The sequence below is a fragment of the Thunnus thynnus genome, chromosome 12 (genome assembly GCF_963924715.1).
Source record: "Thunnus thynnus chromosome 12, fThuThy2.1, whole genome shotgun sequence".
Taxonomy (NCBI): Eukaryota; Metazoa; Chordata; class Actinopteri; order Scombriformes; family Scombridae; genus Thunnus; species Thunnus thynnus.
In genome coordinates this window covers 12229251-12248084 of record NC_089528.1, presented here as the reverse complement: position 1 = coordinate 12248084, position 18834 = coordinate 12229251, and the positions used below count along the sequence as shown (strand labels likewise).

The 18834-nt window shown below is 38.5% G+C and overlaps 1 protein-coding gene across 1 annotated transcript in view; it reads left to right on the top strand.

Annotated features, from left to right (window-relative positions):
• clstn2a (calsyntenin 2a) overlaps positions 1 to 16935 on the top strand; it is a 169168-nt gene extending 152233 nt beyond the window's left edge. The window contains exons 10-18 of the mRNA XM_067605523.1: positions 519 to 681; positions 8047 to 8213; positions 8659 to 8807; positions 12205 to 12410; positions 12540 to 12707; positions 12950 to 13095; positions 13392 to 13512; positions 13980 to 14170; positions 14367 to 16935. Of these exons, the coding sequence (XP_067461624.1) occupies positions 519 to 681; positions 8047 to 8213; positions 8659 to 8807; positions 12205 to 12410; positions 12540 to 12707; positions 12950 to 13095; positions 13392 to 13512; positions 13980 to 14170; positions 14367 to 14591 (1536 nt within the window). The 3' untranslated portion in view covers positions 14592 to 16935. The remainder of the gene's footprint in view (positions 1 to 518; positions 682 to 8046; positions 8214 to 8658; positions 8808 to 12204; positions 12411 to 12539; positions 12708 to 12949; positions 13096 to 13391; positions 13513 to 13979; positions 14171 to 14366) is intronic.
• Positions 16936 to 18834: the final 1899 nt, after the last annotated feature.

The window sequence follows — 18834 nt, the reverse complement described above, 5'->3', positions numbered from 1 at the left end:
TGTCTTTACATGTTTTCCAAATAATCAAAGAATGTTTGCGATGGTTGATAAAAGTTTCATGGTGCACGGCTCCTCGGCAGCCGTGTTTGTCACTCATCATATGCCTCATCATATGAAGAGCTCATTAGACGGAAACCTCATTAGCTATCTGATGACAGGGAGCAAATGATCCAGAGATGACGAGAGGAATTTATCTCATCTCTTTCATTGAAGGTAGAAAGGCAGGGAATGTTCAAGGATGCTCTTACCGTTTCGGCTGCATGATTGGAGTAAACATCATCATCTTCATAACAGCATCCCTATAAACATAATCCTCCACGGAAAAATGCTCCTAACCTAAATAAGACCCCCGTAAAAAGGGTGTAGTTGCCAGAGTAATGTATTTTTAAAGCTGCCCTATTTTTGCGTGCCCAACCCGAGAATATTTTCTTATTTGAATACATAAAAAGTGGACACAGAGCAGAAAGAACTGTAGCTTAGTGGATGAGTCATGATGTCCTTTCTCTTCTCTTCTGCAGATCTGTGACAAGGAATGGCACTATTATGTGATCAACGTGGAATTTCCTGCAGTGACACTATTTGTGGATGGTGTGACCTATGAACCCTACCTGGTGACGGATGACTGGCCGATCCACGCCTCAAAGATTGATACGCAGCTGACTGTGGGCGCCTGCTGGCAAGGTCAGTGTGTGTGCGCCTGTCTGTCTAACAACATGTACTGTAGCTTTAGCATAATGCGGACATAAAAAAGAAGCTGAATTCAGACAGGAATAAGATGCGAGTGCTACAACGTTGTGTTGTTGGGACTGTTTAATATATTATAGCGTAATTACAAGCTATAATATAACAGTTGTTTTACATGCAGCAGCCTGTTCAACTTGTGTTTGTTCATTTGCTCCACATAAAACCATGAAATCAGGTATTTATAGGACTACTTTGACAAAAAGTAAGTCCACTCTGCAATACTCAACATGGCAAATAATTACTCAAAGCAAAAATGGAATTGAATTGCAATTAATGCATCATATTGTGTAATGATATGTAATGCAACAGTTTCATAGTAATATTTCGCCTCCAGGAGATCAATGCACAAATTGTAGGTGCATTGGTCCAAAAAAACAGCATTTTGTATATGCCAAAGGGAAAATGATGATGACATATGGCACAACATCGACATACTGCATCAACAGCAGCCAAATGATGTTGAAAATTACATTTGAAGCACAAATAAAGAGAGAAAGAGAGAAAGCAAGAAACTTATTGTTAAAATAAATTAAGAGATTAAGATTTATGCCCCGGGGCTGCAAGTATTCCTTCTTTGAAACAGGGAGGCACGAGCGGAGTGGGTATCAAGCAGGAAATTCTGCGTGTCAGTTCCAGCAGCAGGGAACAAGAGCGAGTAGTGATCGCATTGGGATGAATAAGAGCTCCCCTGCTGCCATGTTTATGACTTGAATAATTATAAAAAAAAGTGCTTTACAGGAGGACAGATAGAGACAGCAGTGATCCGTTCTGCAGCTTGCTTAAATCACACTCGTAACACTCAATAACACAACACCAGTATCATCCAAAGCTTGAATCCTGATGGCATTTTGGTTGGCGTTTTAAATTTCTTTTCATCCTGTGCCTGATTGCAATTTTCCTTTTGTCGTCATCATTTTCTTCCTTGCTTCACACAGCCCTCTCTTGCTGCCTCTTTCCATGAATCTCTGATTGTGAGAGAAAGCCCTGAAGGAAGGATTAGCTGGAGTGAATGGAGGACAACTTTGCCAGCTATTACATCCCAATGAAGCCGCTTTAAGCTTCACTAAGCCGCAACTGATAACTTTGCAGGCCATTAGTGAGCAAGATTGCCTTTCAGAGTCTTTCATTTCACCATCCCCTTTTCCCCACAATTAACAACATAATGATGAGACATGTGGAATGAAAGGCATTCAGACTGTACTTTCACTGCCCTGGAAGCAAAAAGAAGACGTGTGTTGCCATACAAGGTTAACAAGAAAATGGTTTGGTGGTTGGTGGTTTTTTAAAGCAGTTTTTTTTTTTTTTTGTAGCGATAAGCTGCTCATAAGTTTGGATGGGAAATGTGTCTTTGCTATCTCATTTCATATGCAACAGGAAAGTGGGTGTGAAATTTCAAAGCAACCCTCACAGTATACAAATACTTAACCAAAGAAGCAAGTGAAGGCATCAAAAAAACAGAAAGGCACATGGGTAATTTTATGTAGGCAATGAATGAAAGAATGAATCAATATACCTCATCAGCATATTTAGATAATTAGCGGCTAATGTGAAAGCAAAAGGTGCAGGGAGGCAAGTGCTACTTTTTAGTATGCTTTTAGCACACTGTGATATGAGAAATGAACAGTCACATTTAATATCCCAGTGCACTGCGACAAGCATAAACAGTATTTGTTTTCGCATTGAAGGTTATCTATTAAACCTTTCTCATTTTGAGGAAAAGCACAGGTGTAACTAATAAGATTAATTATGGCTCTGTTTCATGCCACTGAACCAGCATGCACAATATAAGGGCCAAGGAACTGGAACACCTAAATGAAATTATCACAATTATTACAGTTATTAATGTCATTGGTTACACCGGTGTATGATGAGTCATAATGTCTGTCATCAGAAGGTTCTGTAAGAAAACAAGCTTGAACATGGTCCAGTTAAAGGAGCGTATAAGTCCTTGGAAACACTCAAAACCTTCAAAATATTGAAATCATACAGATGTATTGACTCAGTGACACTGATCCAGTGAAAATGCCGTTGGCGTCATATTTCATTCTGAACCTCACAATTGATGTCAGGGCGTGTGTGTTATTCTGAAATGGGTTTCTGAATGTGTGTTTGCAAGTAAGAAAATTGCAAGGTAACTGCCTTGGCTGTGTTGCCAAAGGGAACCACAATGGAAAGGACAAACAGCAGTATTTTCAGTCTGTCTGTGCAGCCTTTAGCCAATGAATTAGACAGAAACAAAATATTTTTCATCTTTTTTACTGCTTCAGCCTAAGGACTTAAAATGTGCAAATGTCCTTGTTTACTTGGACATACAGTGCTTTTTTTCTCATTGCATCAAATCAAAATAATGAATCAACATGTTTTAATTTGATAAGGAGCTGTTCAATCTAAATTTAAAGCACCAGTTGCTTCCTCACTGGTTTACTTAAAGAAAGAATTGTTTAGAGAAGATCATAGCTGTTAAGGTTTCCAATATGTTAATGTTTATGCAAGACCTGCCATACAACATGTGACGTGTCGTCTTCCTCTTGTTCTTTCATTCATTTCATTCATTTCTCTCTTTTATGGATCTATAAATATGCACATATGCACGTCTAGACACAGGCAAATCAAAAATATCAGTTCCCACTTATTCATTAAACACAAAGACCTTGCCTTGATGAAAACCTTTGAACAATGCATTTCTCAGACAGATGACTAGAGAATAAAGAACAGAATGAAAATGAATATTTCTACATTTGGAGAGAGAAAGGGAGATGATGGGCAGAGTATGACTCACTCTGCCCTACGTCCACCATCACAAAAACACAGTGCTTACCGTGTCTGCTCTTAATGCATGGGCAGATATAAAGGATGAGAATAATACTTGTCAGTTTTGGTATGTTTGCAAGTCTTACATCAGACATCAGGTGGTAAAGCCACAATCCTGCTGCTCTCCAGGACTTCCACATCATCTTATATGTACGTGATGTGTTACTATGTTAACCCCTTCCACTCCTGCTCCCCTGCCATAGACCCATTTATGGGGGAAACAGGGGATGTTTGGGAGGAGATAGCAGGTCAACAGTATATGCCACATAGAAGTGGTATACATCATCTGAAAGCCAGGAGCCTGAAGATTAATTTGAGATGCAATTCAGCACTGTATGTCAAGTTTTTCTGGTAATGAACCTGTAATGAACATTGTGTTTTGGTTAGGCACCTATTCAATTTTTGAAAGTTTAGAGTGTATAAGGGCCTAGAACATTATGATGGAAGTATGACAGCCATTCCCATGCTCAGTTATGTCTCATAAGTTGTTGCAGCAATTTTTGGGTTGATATTAAAAATCCTTCCAAAATACCACATTAAGACTACAAGACATTGAGGAACACCATAGAAAAATGCATGCTGTCATTTGGTATCAAAAACTTTTGACATTTGGAGATTTCTGTAAGAATTGCATCTTTCAGTGATTGGATGGCAAACTCTTCTGTTCTGGAAATTGCTCAGAAACCCCATTGGTCTCTAGTTTGTGGTTGCATAGTTTTATGAGGCTGTGATTATCCTAGAGGTCACAATAGGTCATTTTATACAATGAGTTCAAGTTTCAAAAAATGGTCTCACTACAATGAAATGGCTACCATGGGGACTAACATCATCACACATGAATACAATTGGGCTCATTGAATCCACAAGAGTCTCAGCTTTCCAGTCAAATTTATGCAATTCTAAGACTGTTTAGGGAACATAGTATGCAGAAATATTCAAATATGCCATTTTTAGAATAGGCGAGAATAACACATTTATACTGCTTGTAAAAAACTGCATGGTTTTTTCCCAAAACTGCACGGGATTAGCATAAAGTGGGCATCTCTGTAAAGGGGAGATTGATTTAGATATCTTGAGGTGAGAGATCAAGGGATCCCTTTGAAAATGGCCATGCCAGTTTTTCCCTCAGCAAAATTTAGCCTAACTGTGTTATTTAGCCCCCTAACCCTAACCCTAGTTTCATATGATACAAGTATCTTCACTGTAGCTTTAAAACTGAGGGCGCTACAGCTTCTGAAAGACAGTAATATGACCCGTGGACGGCGGCATCCTCAGGGAGTGGAAGAGGTTAAAGTGCTACAGTAAAATGCAACTACAGCAATTTAGTGCTCAGTTACTGACAAAGCTCAACAATATGCTACTTTTTTGCATTGTGTTACTATTCTCTGGATGTCCTACTGTATAGCTGAAAAATAGTCTTCAAAAAGTAAAATTGCAAAAAATGCTTCAGGGTGTCACCTTGAACTGTTGCAGCAGAGAAAAGTCGTCATCAGTGAAATGGGGATGGAAAAAGCGAGAGAATTTGTTACACCTGTGTGTTCTTGGACTTGAGGCTAAGCTGACCTGCATAAAAACACAAAACAAACAGATACAGAACAATCAAAAAAGTGTCATGAAGCTCATGAACTGTTTAGACCACTAAGAGAGCAAAGATTTTCGTCTAACTTCTCACTGCCACTCAGCTTGTTGGTGAGTGAGTGTGGATGAACTTCCACATAGTATCTGTCCCTGCCTTCATTAAACAGAGATAGGAAGCCTTCCTCAGAAGGTGGGATTGTTTAAACTGATTCTATTTACTGCTGTTTTAAAGCATACCAGATGCTGTAATGTTGTTTGCATGGTTATTGCTGTTTACATAGGTTGTTGGACCTAATGGTTCTTGGAGAACATGAGCTGCATCCTAAAACTGCACCATTGTTCATCAGTATCATTCGTCTCCACCCACTGGAGTTTTCCCTGCATCTCACAGCTCCAGGACAGAAACATAATGACACACTGAACTGGTGCTCTGACTAAAAGGAGAAGGTGGAGACAACAAAAATATTAATAATCTATCAAAAACAGTGCTAAAGTTACTTAATAATTAACATGTTATTATTGTGCTGTAGATAGCCTAACTTTCTTCTTCTCCTCGACATATCTAGTTATAAATAATAAGAATATATGAAAACAGATACTTATTGAAAAGGGTTTGTATTCAACCTCACTTTTTGCAAAATGTGCAGTGAAACTCTCTTGCTGCCCAGTGTGCTGAAGGCAGTATTCAGTGTCTCTTTGACAGGATCTTCTCTCTCAGCTCTGCATACGTGTAAACAGTCCTGTATGATTCACCTTGACAGAGCTGAGAGAGTAGAAGCCTCCAGCCCTGCATGCTGGCTGGTAGCTGCTGTTCCAAATATCTGTCTACCTTTCCCCCCCAAGACCCGCTATACAGAATAGTTCTGTTCCAGGAGAAGCTTTAGTCTGTGTTAGCTGAGTTGGTAACATCTACAACAAAATTTCTGAGTTTTTGTTGTTATTGTTTCCATTTTTTTTCCAGATGACAATAAAAAGATCAAGTGTGTTTAAAACCATCAACTCAACAATCAAACACTTTCATATTCAGTAGGACAGTAGGGAATTTGTGATTTTTCAGTAGGTTGAAATATGTTTAGATCAAGAGCATAAACAATGAAGCTAATGGAAACATCTTTGAAAAAGGAGCATGCAAGAGCATATATTACAACAGATGAATCATGTCTGCTCTTTGATGACAAAAGGGAAAACTTTTAAGTCAACAAAAGCCACAGTAGGGATTTTTCTACTTCTAAAGAGATGTTTTGCATTGATTGTCAGTGTAGTTTACTGTGGAATTTGTCATTTTCAACACAAAAAATAAAATCACCAGTTGTTGGTAGTTAACAAACTTAATTATTTAAGTCTTGGTGAGTAAGTAAGTTGTCACTTTAATGTCATTACCAAACATGAATGTTCTGTGTACCAATACAGTAAACATTTGTTTTGCAAAAGTGAAACATTTGTCCAATTTACTTGGCATTTGAAAATAATGACCCAATAATGTTATTGTTGTATGTAGATTATTGTCCAAATCAGATATTTCAGTTAATAAAGTGCATTATAAGATACCATTTAAATTTTAAATGTGTAAGTATAAAGTGCGAGTCTTATCTAAATGTAAATGTGTAATTTAGAGAACCAGGCTATTTTCCACAAGCTCACATTAAGCTACAGTGACATATTTGCAATTGACTGATATGGTATATATCATATATAGTATAAGCACATGTATGTTAAAGTCTGGTATATAAAGTAGTAGCAGTTGCATAAAGTAGACTTAACCTAAATGTCACCCATCGCTAGAATTTCTCAAAATGTATGAACCATAGCTGACCTCAGGAATTCACTCTGAAAGTAATTTGTGTAAAGTGGACTTGATCTATATGACTTGGTCGAAATGACACACTTCATCAGAATTTGAGAAATTGCCCCAGCCCTATAGGAACATCAGGCGCTCAGGACCAAGAAAACCCCTTAAGGAGATGTCAGGCCTTGACTGAATTTGTGATGGAGCAGACCCCACAGACTTCAGTGCTCTGATACCTTGAACACTCAGACTGTGCCAGTGCGTTGGCTTGCACTAGAGGTTCCATTTATTTTGTATGAAAGGATGTGCTTCCTACTTGCTGTGACAGTTGCAGAGCATTTCAGGTCAAGCACGCATTACATCTGTCACCTCATGCATCAAATTCCTTGTGTGAACCTGACAGGAAGTGTCAAAATAACTGCTGTTGTGCCAGGTGTTGAAAGTCTATCATACAATATTTGTTGCAGACTTGCTTATACTCATGCAGTGCCAACTATTCTCGTGTATGTAGGTTTTTATCTTTATTCAGTAATATTACACAGTTGTTGCCACCTGCTCCCACAACATATTTAATGTGGGTGAAGCCATACAGACTGAGAGTGATTATTAGCATTTTGTGAATGGTAATAATTGTTCACTGTCATCTGTCTTTGATAACATTTGCATTTGTCAAGTACAGTGAGCAGTTGAACATTTATATCCTAATTTCTAATGTACATACAAATGTACATGAGAAGAAAAATGCAATTTCGGTGTCAAGACAATTTAAAAACATCTATTTCTAGTCAGAACTTGAGTCAGAATTGTTTCACATGCTTCTTTTCTTACCTCCATTGTAGACTTGGGAAAAAATAACCACTAAATTCTTCATAGCTTGCTATCTATTGGGGCTTGTAAGCTTTTTCTGAAGCAGATTCACAGATGTTATTTTCAGAAAACTGTGTGTGTTTTTCCCTTGGAAAAATACATAATACATGATGTTGTCAATCTGTTTCAATCCTATTGTCCTTTTCTGCCCTTCTTCTCCTCACTTTCCACTCCTGCCCTTAACCTTCTCTTATCTCACTTCTCCTGCATGTGTTTCTTCTCTTCTCTTCTCCTCCTCTCTCTTCCCTCTTTCCCATCAGGTGGTGAAGTAGCAACCCCGAGGTTCACCCAGTATTTCCATGGCAGCCTGTCAGGTCTGACAATCCGACCAGGCCGCATTGAAACCCAGAAGGTTATCTCCTGTTTGCAGGCCTGCAAAGAAGGCCTTGATATTAACTCCCTTGAAAGCCTTGCTAAGGACATCAAGGTGCGTGGAAAAATGAAGATGAGTTTACCAATACACACAAACACACACACAGACTCCACACTTGCAGCCTTTGGTTAGTAGTAGAGTAACTGCTAACTGCCTTTGCAAAGAAGAAGTAAGACACTGTGTCCAGTTTGGGATTCATGTGTCACACTAAGTCAAGTTGAGTCAATTTATTTGTAGAGCACATTTGAAAACAGGAAATGTTGACCAAAGTGCTTCACAGAGACTGAGAATTACAATCAAATAAAAACACAGACATAATTAAGAGGATCAAGGAGAAAATGAATAAGAGAGTCAAATAAATTAAATAACTACCGTATTTAACTATTAAGCAGTAAAGGCACATTCATCTTGGTGTATTTATCCATTATATCTCTGAATTGAATCAGGATCTTTGTTTGCTTTCAAGATAAATGGTTTTTGTGTCTGTGTTTGTTTCCAGTTCCATTTTAACCCTGCACAGTCTGTGCTGGTGGTGGAAGGAGAGGATGTGGACAGCATCAATACAGCCATGACCAAAGTCTCCTACATAAACTCTCGCCAGTTCCCTACGCCTGGTCTCCGACGGTTACACATTACCACCACTGTACAGTGAGTACTCCTACACATAGACATCTTCACACATATTTACATTTACACATTTTATTAGTTGGAGTTGTCCAGTTCAACCACAGTCACTGAGCAGCTCTGTTGGAGTAGTTGGGCACTGGACATCTCAAACCTGTCTCTGTTTCCCCCCTTAAAAGAAATTGGATTTTCTGTTGGCACACATTTCCTTTTTCTTCGATGATGCTTGTATAGACGTCCATGTTCACAGCCAACTACTGTTCTGTTGGACCAATGACGTTTGTTCTAGTGAATATTATTATTATATTCTCCAACTAATTACCTGGTTCTCTTTCATACATGTTGATGAAAAGTACAGCAGAATGGCAAAGACTACAATAATCATTTTATTTACATCCAAACTGCTGGAAACAGTAGCAGATCAATTTAAACTTTAAAATATCAGCTGCTTCATATTGCGTGTGTGTGTGTGTGTGTGTGTGTGTGTGTGTGTGTGTGTGTGTGTGTGTGTACCGTGTGGCTTTATTTGTATGTTTACCTGACTCAGTGGTATTTCATCACACGGGTTGTGCAGTGGAAATATACAATATGATACCTGTGTACATCACCTAGAATTAGCTAACATTAGATAATTCACTCTCTCCTTTGCTTCATATGTTCAGTGGGTCACTGGGAGGTACAGGGACTGATGATTTGCAGAAAGCTTGTTACTGTGTTACTGTGAATGTTGATGTAGAGTTAGTGGTTACCTTGCAGGTTAAGATTTACATCTTCATTCTTTATGACTCTCGTGACTTAACTCTTTACAAAGTGCAAAGTCTATAACTATCTTTAGGACACTAATGTGAAATGGTGCGTACCTAATGCATTAAACCAGCTGGTAAACAAATATTCTGTAGAAGTTCACAGGGCTGGTGGTGAAAACATTTAAGGGGAGGCTGTGTCAGATGTGTCTGTCTTTATACCACAAAACTCGCAGGGAGATGGCAAAGGATGGATCATTAGTGCAAAAACTATTAAACCACAAACACACCAGCTGGCCAATTAAGGACATTAAGCCTCCTGGTGATTAGAAAGACTTGAGTGCTTGCATCTAACTCTTCCTTCTAACTTTTGTTCTCTGTCTCTGTTTTTCTAGGGGTCTGTCTCTGGGTTTGATCTTATCTGATTTGACTTGATTGAATTGACTTTGTCCACTTTGCCCACTAGCAGCACATCCTTAGGAAATCGATGTCTGTCTCTCTGTCCAGCACTTCTGTGGAGGAAAACCTCTTGACATCTGCTCACCACATTGCTACGAAATCTGCAAACACTTTGGTCCAAAACAGCATACTTCAAAATGGCTGGATTTTCTTGATATTTGCTGTGGATTTTCATGGCACCCAAAAGATTAATACTTAAGTTTTTGCTGATCTACTGACATTTTCTCTAACATCCGTTACATTGTCTCAATAACTTGTTTCCAGTGACATAATTGGATTTATTTCCCTCTCATTGCATAATATGAACCAAATGATATAACTGTAACAGTGCAGCCATGTATATATATATCCTGTAAACTGATACCTACAGTTCATTTAACAACACATTAGCAGAGAAAATACTTCTCCTTGTCTCTTGGAGCCATTATATTCGAAAACTCTTGTATCTTGTTACGCAACAGTAACTGTTATTGACTGTTGGTTGTAATATAGATTTATATTCTAGCTAAAAACGGATGTAGTATATTGCTAATTTAAAACTAACTGGTAGCTGGATTTTCTAATAGCGTTTGCACAGTCGTGATCTGGATTTCCCCTACAGGTCTCATGGCTGACCTGGTCCTTCTCAAATCACTAAACTGAGGAACATTGAATGTAGCATGCTTGGTAGAATCTGTGTGTGCTGAAGTGTGTGTGTGTGTGTGTCTTCTTTGCTTTCCTCACTCTTCAAGTATTTGTTAGTCTTCACACAACTTGTGTGCCCACATGTGTACAGTAAGCGTGTGTTTAGGTGTGTGCTGCATATGTGTTTGTGTGAGCGCTTGTTCATGTGTCTCGCAGCGTATGTACTCGTATGTGTCTGCTCCCGTCTCTACAGTCGTGTAGAGCCTGTTTGTTTGTTGAGCAGCAAACACAGATAGGTTAAATCAGCCTGGACGTGTGCTGGTCAATAAAGTGAAGCAAGCTGGAGGAGCAGCAATAGAGGCTGGACAGCCCTTCACAGCCCCTCTCGAGATAAAGACAGATATCCAGCTTTACGGTCAGCAGATATGTTGAATCTGTTACTGAGGAAAACACAATAATATGTAGTCCCATTACACATTGTTAATACTTTTCTTAAGCAGCAAGTTGTGTTGTTTTATAGCTGTGTTTATTGTCTTTGTGTTATAGGTGTTGACGAGCAGAAAGAGTAGTTCAGTGATAATTGCCACTTGAGTATTCACAGGGTCAATAGATTTAGCATTTCAAACAAACCTGGGTTCATCCTAAACCTTAAAAGCAAACATAATTTTTGCATATTATGCTTATTTTCCAAAGGGTACTCACCTCAGACTTTAAAGTGATGCTTCACTTTATTGCAACATTTTATTTTTTTCACACTTAACAGTGTAACCAGTCTGATTTATTTTGCTGTTTTCCATTGTTATTGCTAGTCTCCTATGATGGGGAATCTAACATGTAATATTTTGTTGCTGTTAGATACAATTTACAGACAAAAAAGGTGTATATAGCAAAGCAAATACAATTCAGGGTGCATTATGTAAAATTTTTGGTTCAGAGCTGAAAACAAATACATCACTTTTTGGGGCAAAAGTAGAAAATAATAATATTGAGATTAGTGGTTATCCTGCACATATAAATAAAGCTGTCTAATCTACTCGAATAACATGGAGCTAATGTTGTTACACCCAGTTAGGAATCTCTGTCATGTGATTTTTAGCTTCAGTAAAAATTTAGAAATATTCATGTTGTCCAGAATACAGGATCAAATGTAACTACTCTGAATAATTTAATTTAGTGTGCATGTGTGTATATATTTATGTATGGAGGAATTGCTTAGGGGTAAACAAAAAAAAAAACCCAGCCTTTTCCGACTTTCAGACAAACCTCAGAACGGGTTGATTAATATTTGTTGTTGTAACATGATTGGAAAACCAAAGTCATGCACCTCAGTTGCAACTCAACACACTCATAGTTTCCTGTCCTCATTCCTTGTTCCTGTGATTTGTGGCTACAACAGTATTCCTCCATCCTGAACATTAAAATTTCTCACCATCGTGAATTATGTTATTTGGCTTTTATGATCATTATTTGTGACAAAAAAGACCACAGATCCACAGACATGCAAACATGACACAACTACAGATAAATCAAATAAGCAGTGAAGCAGTAACACAGGTGCTGTTGCGTCATGTGTCCCCTCCTCTCCTGTGTGTCAGGTGTTTCGGGGAGGACACGTGTCTCTCCATCCCGGACATCAAGGCAGTAGTTATGGTCCTGCCGCCTAGTGAACCGAGAATCACCATTACAGGATCTAATCGACTCGTCAGGCCTGCCAGCGACCTGCGGGGCCCACTGGGTGTGGCACCCTTCAAAGAACTTCACATCACCAGCACAGTAATGAAGGGAGACAGCTTCGGTGGATGTGAGTGGACAGGCTGCCTGTGCTGCTAGGATGTTGTTGTGTTATGACAGTAAATATATATTTTTAATTCTTTTTGAGGTAGAACTATTTGCACACATGAGAAATATTTGTGGGATTTCGTGCATACAGCCCGCAGGCCAGGCGTGATGGAGGTGATGCATAACCTGGACTACTGTGATGTCCTGGTGATTGGGGAGGAACTGAATCCTGAGAGAGAGAGTCTGGAGATTCATCACAGTGCTTTGTTGGGAAAACATCTGGATGCTACCAACTCTACCTCTGGCATATCAATATATGGTAGGACATACACACCTCTTACTTTGAGGAAGATCCGCTTTTAAAAATAGATTCCCCTTTAAACAGTAGTCATGAGATTTAAGGAGATTAACATTCCCTCTATCCACTGTAACGCAGCTGTAAATAAAATCAGTCCTGTCATAACATATTACAGTTATATTTATTATATCGGCTGACATGCAGGTCTTCTACATGACAGGTTTCAGACTGTAGCGTAACACTGATTTTCCTGTGTGTGTAAGGTGTGGACTCCATGGCCCACTATGAGCAGGCACTTAGGCAGGTGCGCTACAGGAACGGGCGACCTGCGGCTCTGAGCGAGAGAAAGTTCAGACTCACCTGCTCTGAACTCAACGGACGTTACACCAGCAACGAGTTCAACCTGGAGGTCAGTTTGATGTCTATCTTGCATCATATTTCAACTTTTTACTTTCTTTCTCTGTCCAGCGCTGTTTAATCTTCTTCCTTTCATCTGTCATCCATCTTTGTCTTGCTGCTCTTCTGCACTTACTTTTATCTTTTTGTCTTTTCATGAATAATTATCAATCCTCCAAATGCTCAGTTAGTGTATTTTGTCTGTCTTCACCTGTCGCACCAGATTGGCTTGCATCGTCTCTCTGTTCTCACACAAGTTTTACAGCCTCTTTTCTGAGGATACTGCTCTTCTTTGTCCTGCCTCTGCAGGTCAGTCTTCTTCACCACTCAGCACCTGTGGAGCATGTCAACCATATGGCAGCTCAACCACAGTACATGAGACCCGTCCACCACCCACTCATGATACACACTCTCAACTCACACATGTCAGGTAAGCTAAAGGTATTATGAGGTGAAAATTCAACGTTGTAGAGACTGGAATATTTTTTCATAACGACTATAATTATGTAAATAGTTGATCATGTACTTACTGATTCTACACCAGCTGTCTACAAAGGTTTTTATTCCCAGAACCATATATCATAGAATAATATATATGTTTTGTTGCACATGTAAACAAGTTAGATTTCCTTCCCGCAGGCTCAACTTTGACCTATCGTACTTACTTTAGCTGAGCTCGGATGCACTTTTACAGTGCAACGGATAATTATAATGGACATTTGTATTTTTTGGGGAAACTGGGAATTTATTTGCAACCTGCCTGATCACAGATTGCTCTAACAGAGTTGCTGCATCTTCAGATCTCAGCAATGAAATTTAAAAAGGCAGACAGTGCTCCATACAGCAAAATAAGATGCAAAATATATTATATTATATAATCTTTTGCCTCTCCTCCAGGACCAGCACCTCCCGCGGCCACAGTAGTTATCGTGGTTTGTATTGCCGCCCTGGTGGTGATTGTGGTGATCGGCGTCTACAGAATCCACGCCACACATCAGGAGGGGTCCAGAGAGGATGAGGATGGAGTCAAAGACCCTGAGGTGGATTGGGACAACTCTGCACTCACCATTACTGTCAACCCCATGGAGGTAATTGAGCTGAGGATTTAAGGATATTTTCGGGCATTTTATTCCTCCAGTATGTTTAAAATAGCCGATGTGATTGAATGTTGATGAGCTGGCTACTGATTCCTCTTGATATATCTCACAAAAAGAGATCACTTGTGTTTGTTTTACATATGTAAACTGGATTTGGGCTCTTCACTAAATCACACTTTTTTTCTAGAATGTAAGAGGAGCTCAGGCGCTCGATGAAGAGGTAAAAGAAGAGGAGCGTGAGGAGGAGGAGGAAGAAGAAGAGGATGAAGAACAGGTGGGAGGAATGATAAATACCGAGTCAGATAACAGTGACGAAGAGGACGAGGAGGAAGAAGAGGAGGAGAGCGAAGAGGCGAAGGAGAGGAAGCAGAAGGGGAAGCTTGAGTGGGACAGTTCCTCCATAACATACTGATCACACACAAATACACAAATGCAAATATATCTGCACATACACACACTCATTTCTCTCTCTACACTCTCTCCCTCTCTGTCTCTCTCTCTCTCACACACACACACACACACACACACACACACACACACACACACACACACACACACACAGACACACATACAACATGCAGACATTCCCTCATGCACACTTACAGGTACACTCAAAAGAAAATCCCACAAAGTGATTTACAATATTTCCTGGCGACAACACTTTGAATCGTCCCACGTTGTCATTTTTAATGAAACATCTCCCTCTGCTGGACAAAGTCAGCACTACAGCATCACTGTACGAGTCCCACAGCGCTGAAAAACAATTATCTGGTTGATCATAACTTAACAGCATGTACATTATTATTCACATCACAGTCAACGAAGCAAAATATATGATGAATATCAATCAAGCACAGTCTTTTCTCATTATATGTGCAGAATCAGCCGGAGTTGTTCTGCTAAAAATTTAATTGCAACTTTACAACAGTCGTTAGCCAGATCTTAAATACGGTGACACCATTTCACTCCATTTCTTACAAAAACACAAGTATAGTGTGGGCTTTTCACCCAACATTTAATATTTGCAATTAAATATGTTCTCAGATTACTTTTGTATTGTTTATTTTTTAAACAGATTATCTGCAGGAGTTATTAACAGAGGAGGAATTTAACAGTGAGATGTATGATACACAAGAACTACTTAACATTTGCATATTTTAACATAATTTTTGCTCTGTGTGGTCGGTTTAATATAGCTGTATAATTCAGTGTATATCCTGTTTTTTCATCTTTAGCTCAAACTTGACACTTTTCTTTCCTTGAAGTCTGTGTGATCATCTCTGAGTTTCTCCACGTGCATCACAGTGCTGTGGTTCAGAGGCCTGGACACTAGAGAAACACTTTATCTCTCATCGTAAACATTCCACATTTTTCCTGATTTACATACAGAACAAATCAGGATTATTAACAGCTCGATATATTCCACCTTTGGTTTCTCCACAGTATTTTAATGCTAAACTGATCACTGTAACCGTCAGCAACTAAGCTAATGGGTAAAGTTGGTTTTAAAATACTGCTGGAGACCAAAAGGGTTTGTTTGCATCTGTGTCGTCTAACATATCTATCCATACTGTGGCCGAATGTAGCCGTTGCTGTTTAGGGTTAGATCCGTTATGTTTCTTTTTTCAGCAGATGAAATGATAAAAAGATGTCATGTTATCTATATCCTGTCTTTCCTGTCTTTGTTTTGAACTACATATTAAAGGGAGCCCTCTATGCAATTATGGGCCCAGTAAAAAAAAACAAAAAAACAACAAAAAAAAAAAACAGTAGGCAGAAACAGGGGTACTCCAGCAATTTAAAGTTGGCAAACTTACAAGAGACAGATTAAAAAAAGGAAGAATGGTCAAAATTGAAGCAGCAGAGGCAGAGATATCCTGACTTTTAGTGCCTCCAAGAAAACTGGATCCTACACTTCCCATAATGCAACTTAACAGCATCTTTTCTTAGACTCTTCCTGCCTGGTTAATGTCTTTTTAAACTTTACATGTCCAGTTTGTCATATAGGCTTTCTGTTAAAAAAAAGTCTCAAGTCCAAGCCAAGAAAATAACCCTGATGACATCATCAGGGTTATTTTCTCAGACTTGAGAAAGCTCCCTCCAACAGTTCAGTATGAAATCAGTTGTATAAAGACTTTTACACATAAAACAATCATGAGTTGTACTTCTCGTAATGAGTAAACTGATCATGTGTAAAATTGGTGGAGTTCCCCTTTAAAGTCAGGTGACAAAGACGCAGACTTCAACGACAAGCAGAAGTGGATGTTTTATTGATGATGGGTCCATCTTGTTTTCTCGTTACAACAGATGAATTGAAAGAAAATCAGAGTAAATTCATGATCGTTCAAATGATCTAAAAGTATCTTCAGATCTCTTTGACATTCCCTCTCAGAATTATCAGCTCCAAACCTCTCACCCGTTCATGTCTGGATAGCATCAGTGGGTGTTACTAATACGTCTCCTGTTCACCTTTCCCTCCCTCTTTTGGCCTTTAAGCACCTGTGGTTGTGATGTCATCATTGTGAAACAACTGCCTTGTTTCCCCTCGTCCCCCCTTTGTCACATTGTGCTTCTGAAAGAGAAAATGATTGTTTTACATATAAAAACAAACCCTGTAAAAATGTTCAAGACAGTTATTTTATATATCCGTTTCTTTTTTTCTTTTTTGTAAACAAAATGGTCGGGATTTCTCCCTCTTTAGTGGTCATCCCACTGCTTTCTGTATATTGACCAATAAAGACTTGTTTTAGACTCTACACGTCTCTCCATTTCTCCTTGTTTATGCACCAGACATCAGATGTGTGTGTGTGTGTGTGTGTGTGTGTGTGTGTGTGTGTGTGTGCGCGTGTTGGCAAACTGAGAGACTTCTAAATTACATAATAAATAAGCTGTCAGTGTGGATGTTGGCAAGCTGCCTGAACTCATCACATGTTGGAGCTGGCTGACTGGGTTTTCATTTGTTTACATAATAAGCTTACATGGACAGAGCGGGCGTGCAGGGGTGTATGACGTACATCACATCACTGAATTTGTTCACAAGTATTCCTGTATATAATGTCTAAATGTTTTTTTTCTACAATTAATAAGGAATGCATATTTGAAGCCATATTGTAAACCACAGCATCTGTTTTTGGACAAAGACAGAAAAAGTGCACATTTTAGGACATTTGGTATCAGTTCTAAACTATATTAAAAAAGGGTTCTAAGGTGGCTAAGTCTTGTCTTTAATTAATAACTTTTATTATAGCTATAAAAACAGACTTCAGCACCGTACTGTATGTGTGCATGTATAGAATCAGCTGTAAAACCTGGAGATCGAGACTCCCTTAGAAGGAGGGATAAGGCATAAGATAAGATAAATCAGAGGCATAAGGTATAAGAAAGACAAACTTGGAGTTTCCTCTCTTTGGGACTCCTGGGAAATCCTTCATATGAAACCATCTGGAAATGAAAAATCACTAGTAGAATTTCTCACAATTTATGTGCACAATTAGACCTTAATTAGGGATCCTTTCTCTTTAGATATTGATTAGTTTAAGGATGATTGAGTCAGAATACACATTAGTTAATGATTCATTAATTGAAAAACACAAACTAACTAAAGTAAAAGGTAAAACTTATCAATGAATTTGTTTTGGCAATAAGTGTACCGGCAAGTGAATCAGAATCTGAATTGAGTTCATTTAAACTTTCACACTATAATGTGTATATAAATACAGGTATATATGTATTTATGTTTCCAGTGAATTTATGTTTCTAGTATCTCTATTGATTTTATTCTCAGGGCAAGAATGATCAAAACAAACCACAGTACAAACAGTGAAGAGGACAGAGACAGACTATCAGGCTCACAGTGAAAACCAACTGAAAAATATTCTAATAAAAACTCATTTATTTTTCTTTACTGGCTTAAAAACAATGAATGAATGTGACGGTAAAGATACACACTGACACACTGAGATGTTGCATCTGGTGATCGTCTTGATCATTTCACAGGGTGATGTGACTGCTGTGAGGGAAACAACAGAGGTCATGAGGTCACACAAACACATAAAAAGGCAATAATACAAATATAATATGATATTTGTGCCCAACAGTAACAACCTGTTTGGAGAAGGATGAGAACAGTTTAGAAGAGATTTATAACAGCTCAGTGAAAGGAATCATTTTTCAATTCATGATCATCAAGATTTGTTAGAAAATTCCACACAAATAGCAAACTTCAATAAGAAGTAATGAATAATTAAAGGTATTCTGTAAAATTAAGGATGAGAACATGGATTTTAATGTTATCACTGTGCATTCAGTACAATTAGCCTCAAGAACTGACCTGCAGACCTTTACTGACCCCTGCAGGTGGAAGGGTTGGCTTGACTTTCATTGACAGCATATTTAAGCAAAACCCATAAAAAATAATCTCTTGCAACATTTATTGGAAAAAAAATACTTGCATACTGTGCATCAAATTTCAGTTATTGATCTGATTATGAGCTATTTCCTGACATTTTATAGACAAAAAGATCAATTGTGAAAATAATCATCAAATTAATCGATAATGAAAATAATGATCAGCTGCAGTTCAAACACTCAGACACTGATGATAGAAAAGAGTCTTCTGTTTTATACCACAGTATATGTACATGTAATAATCAATG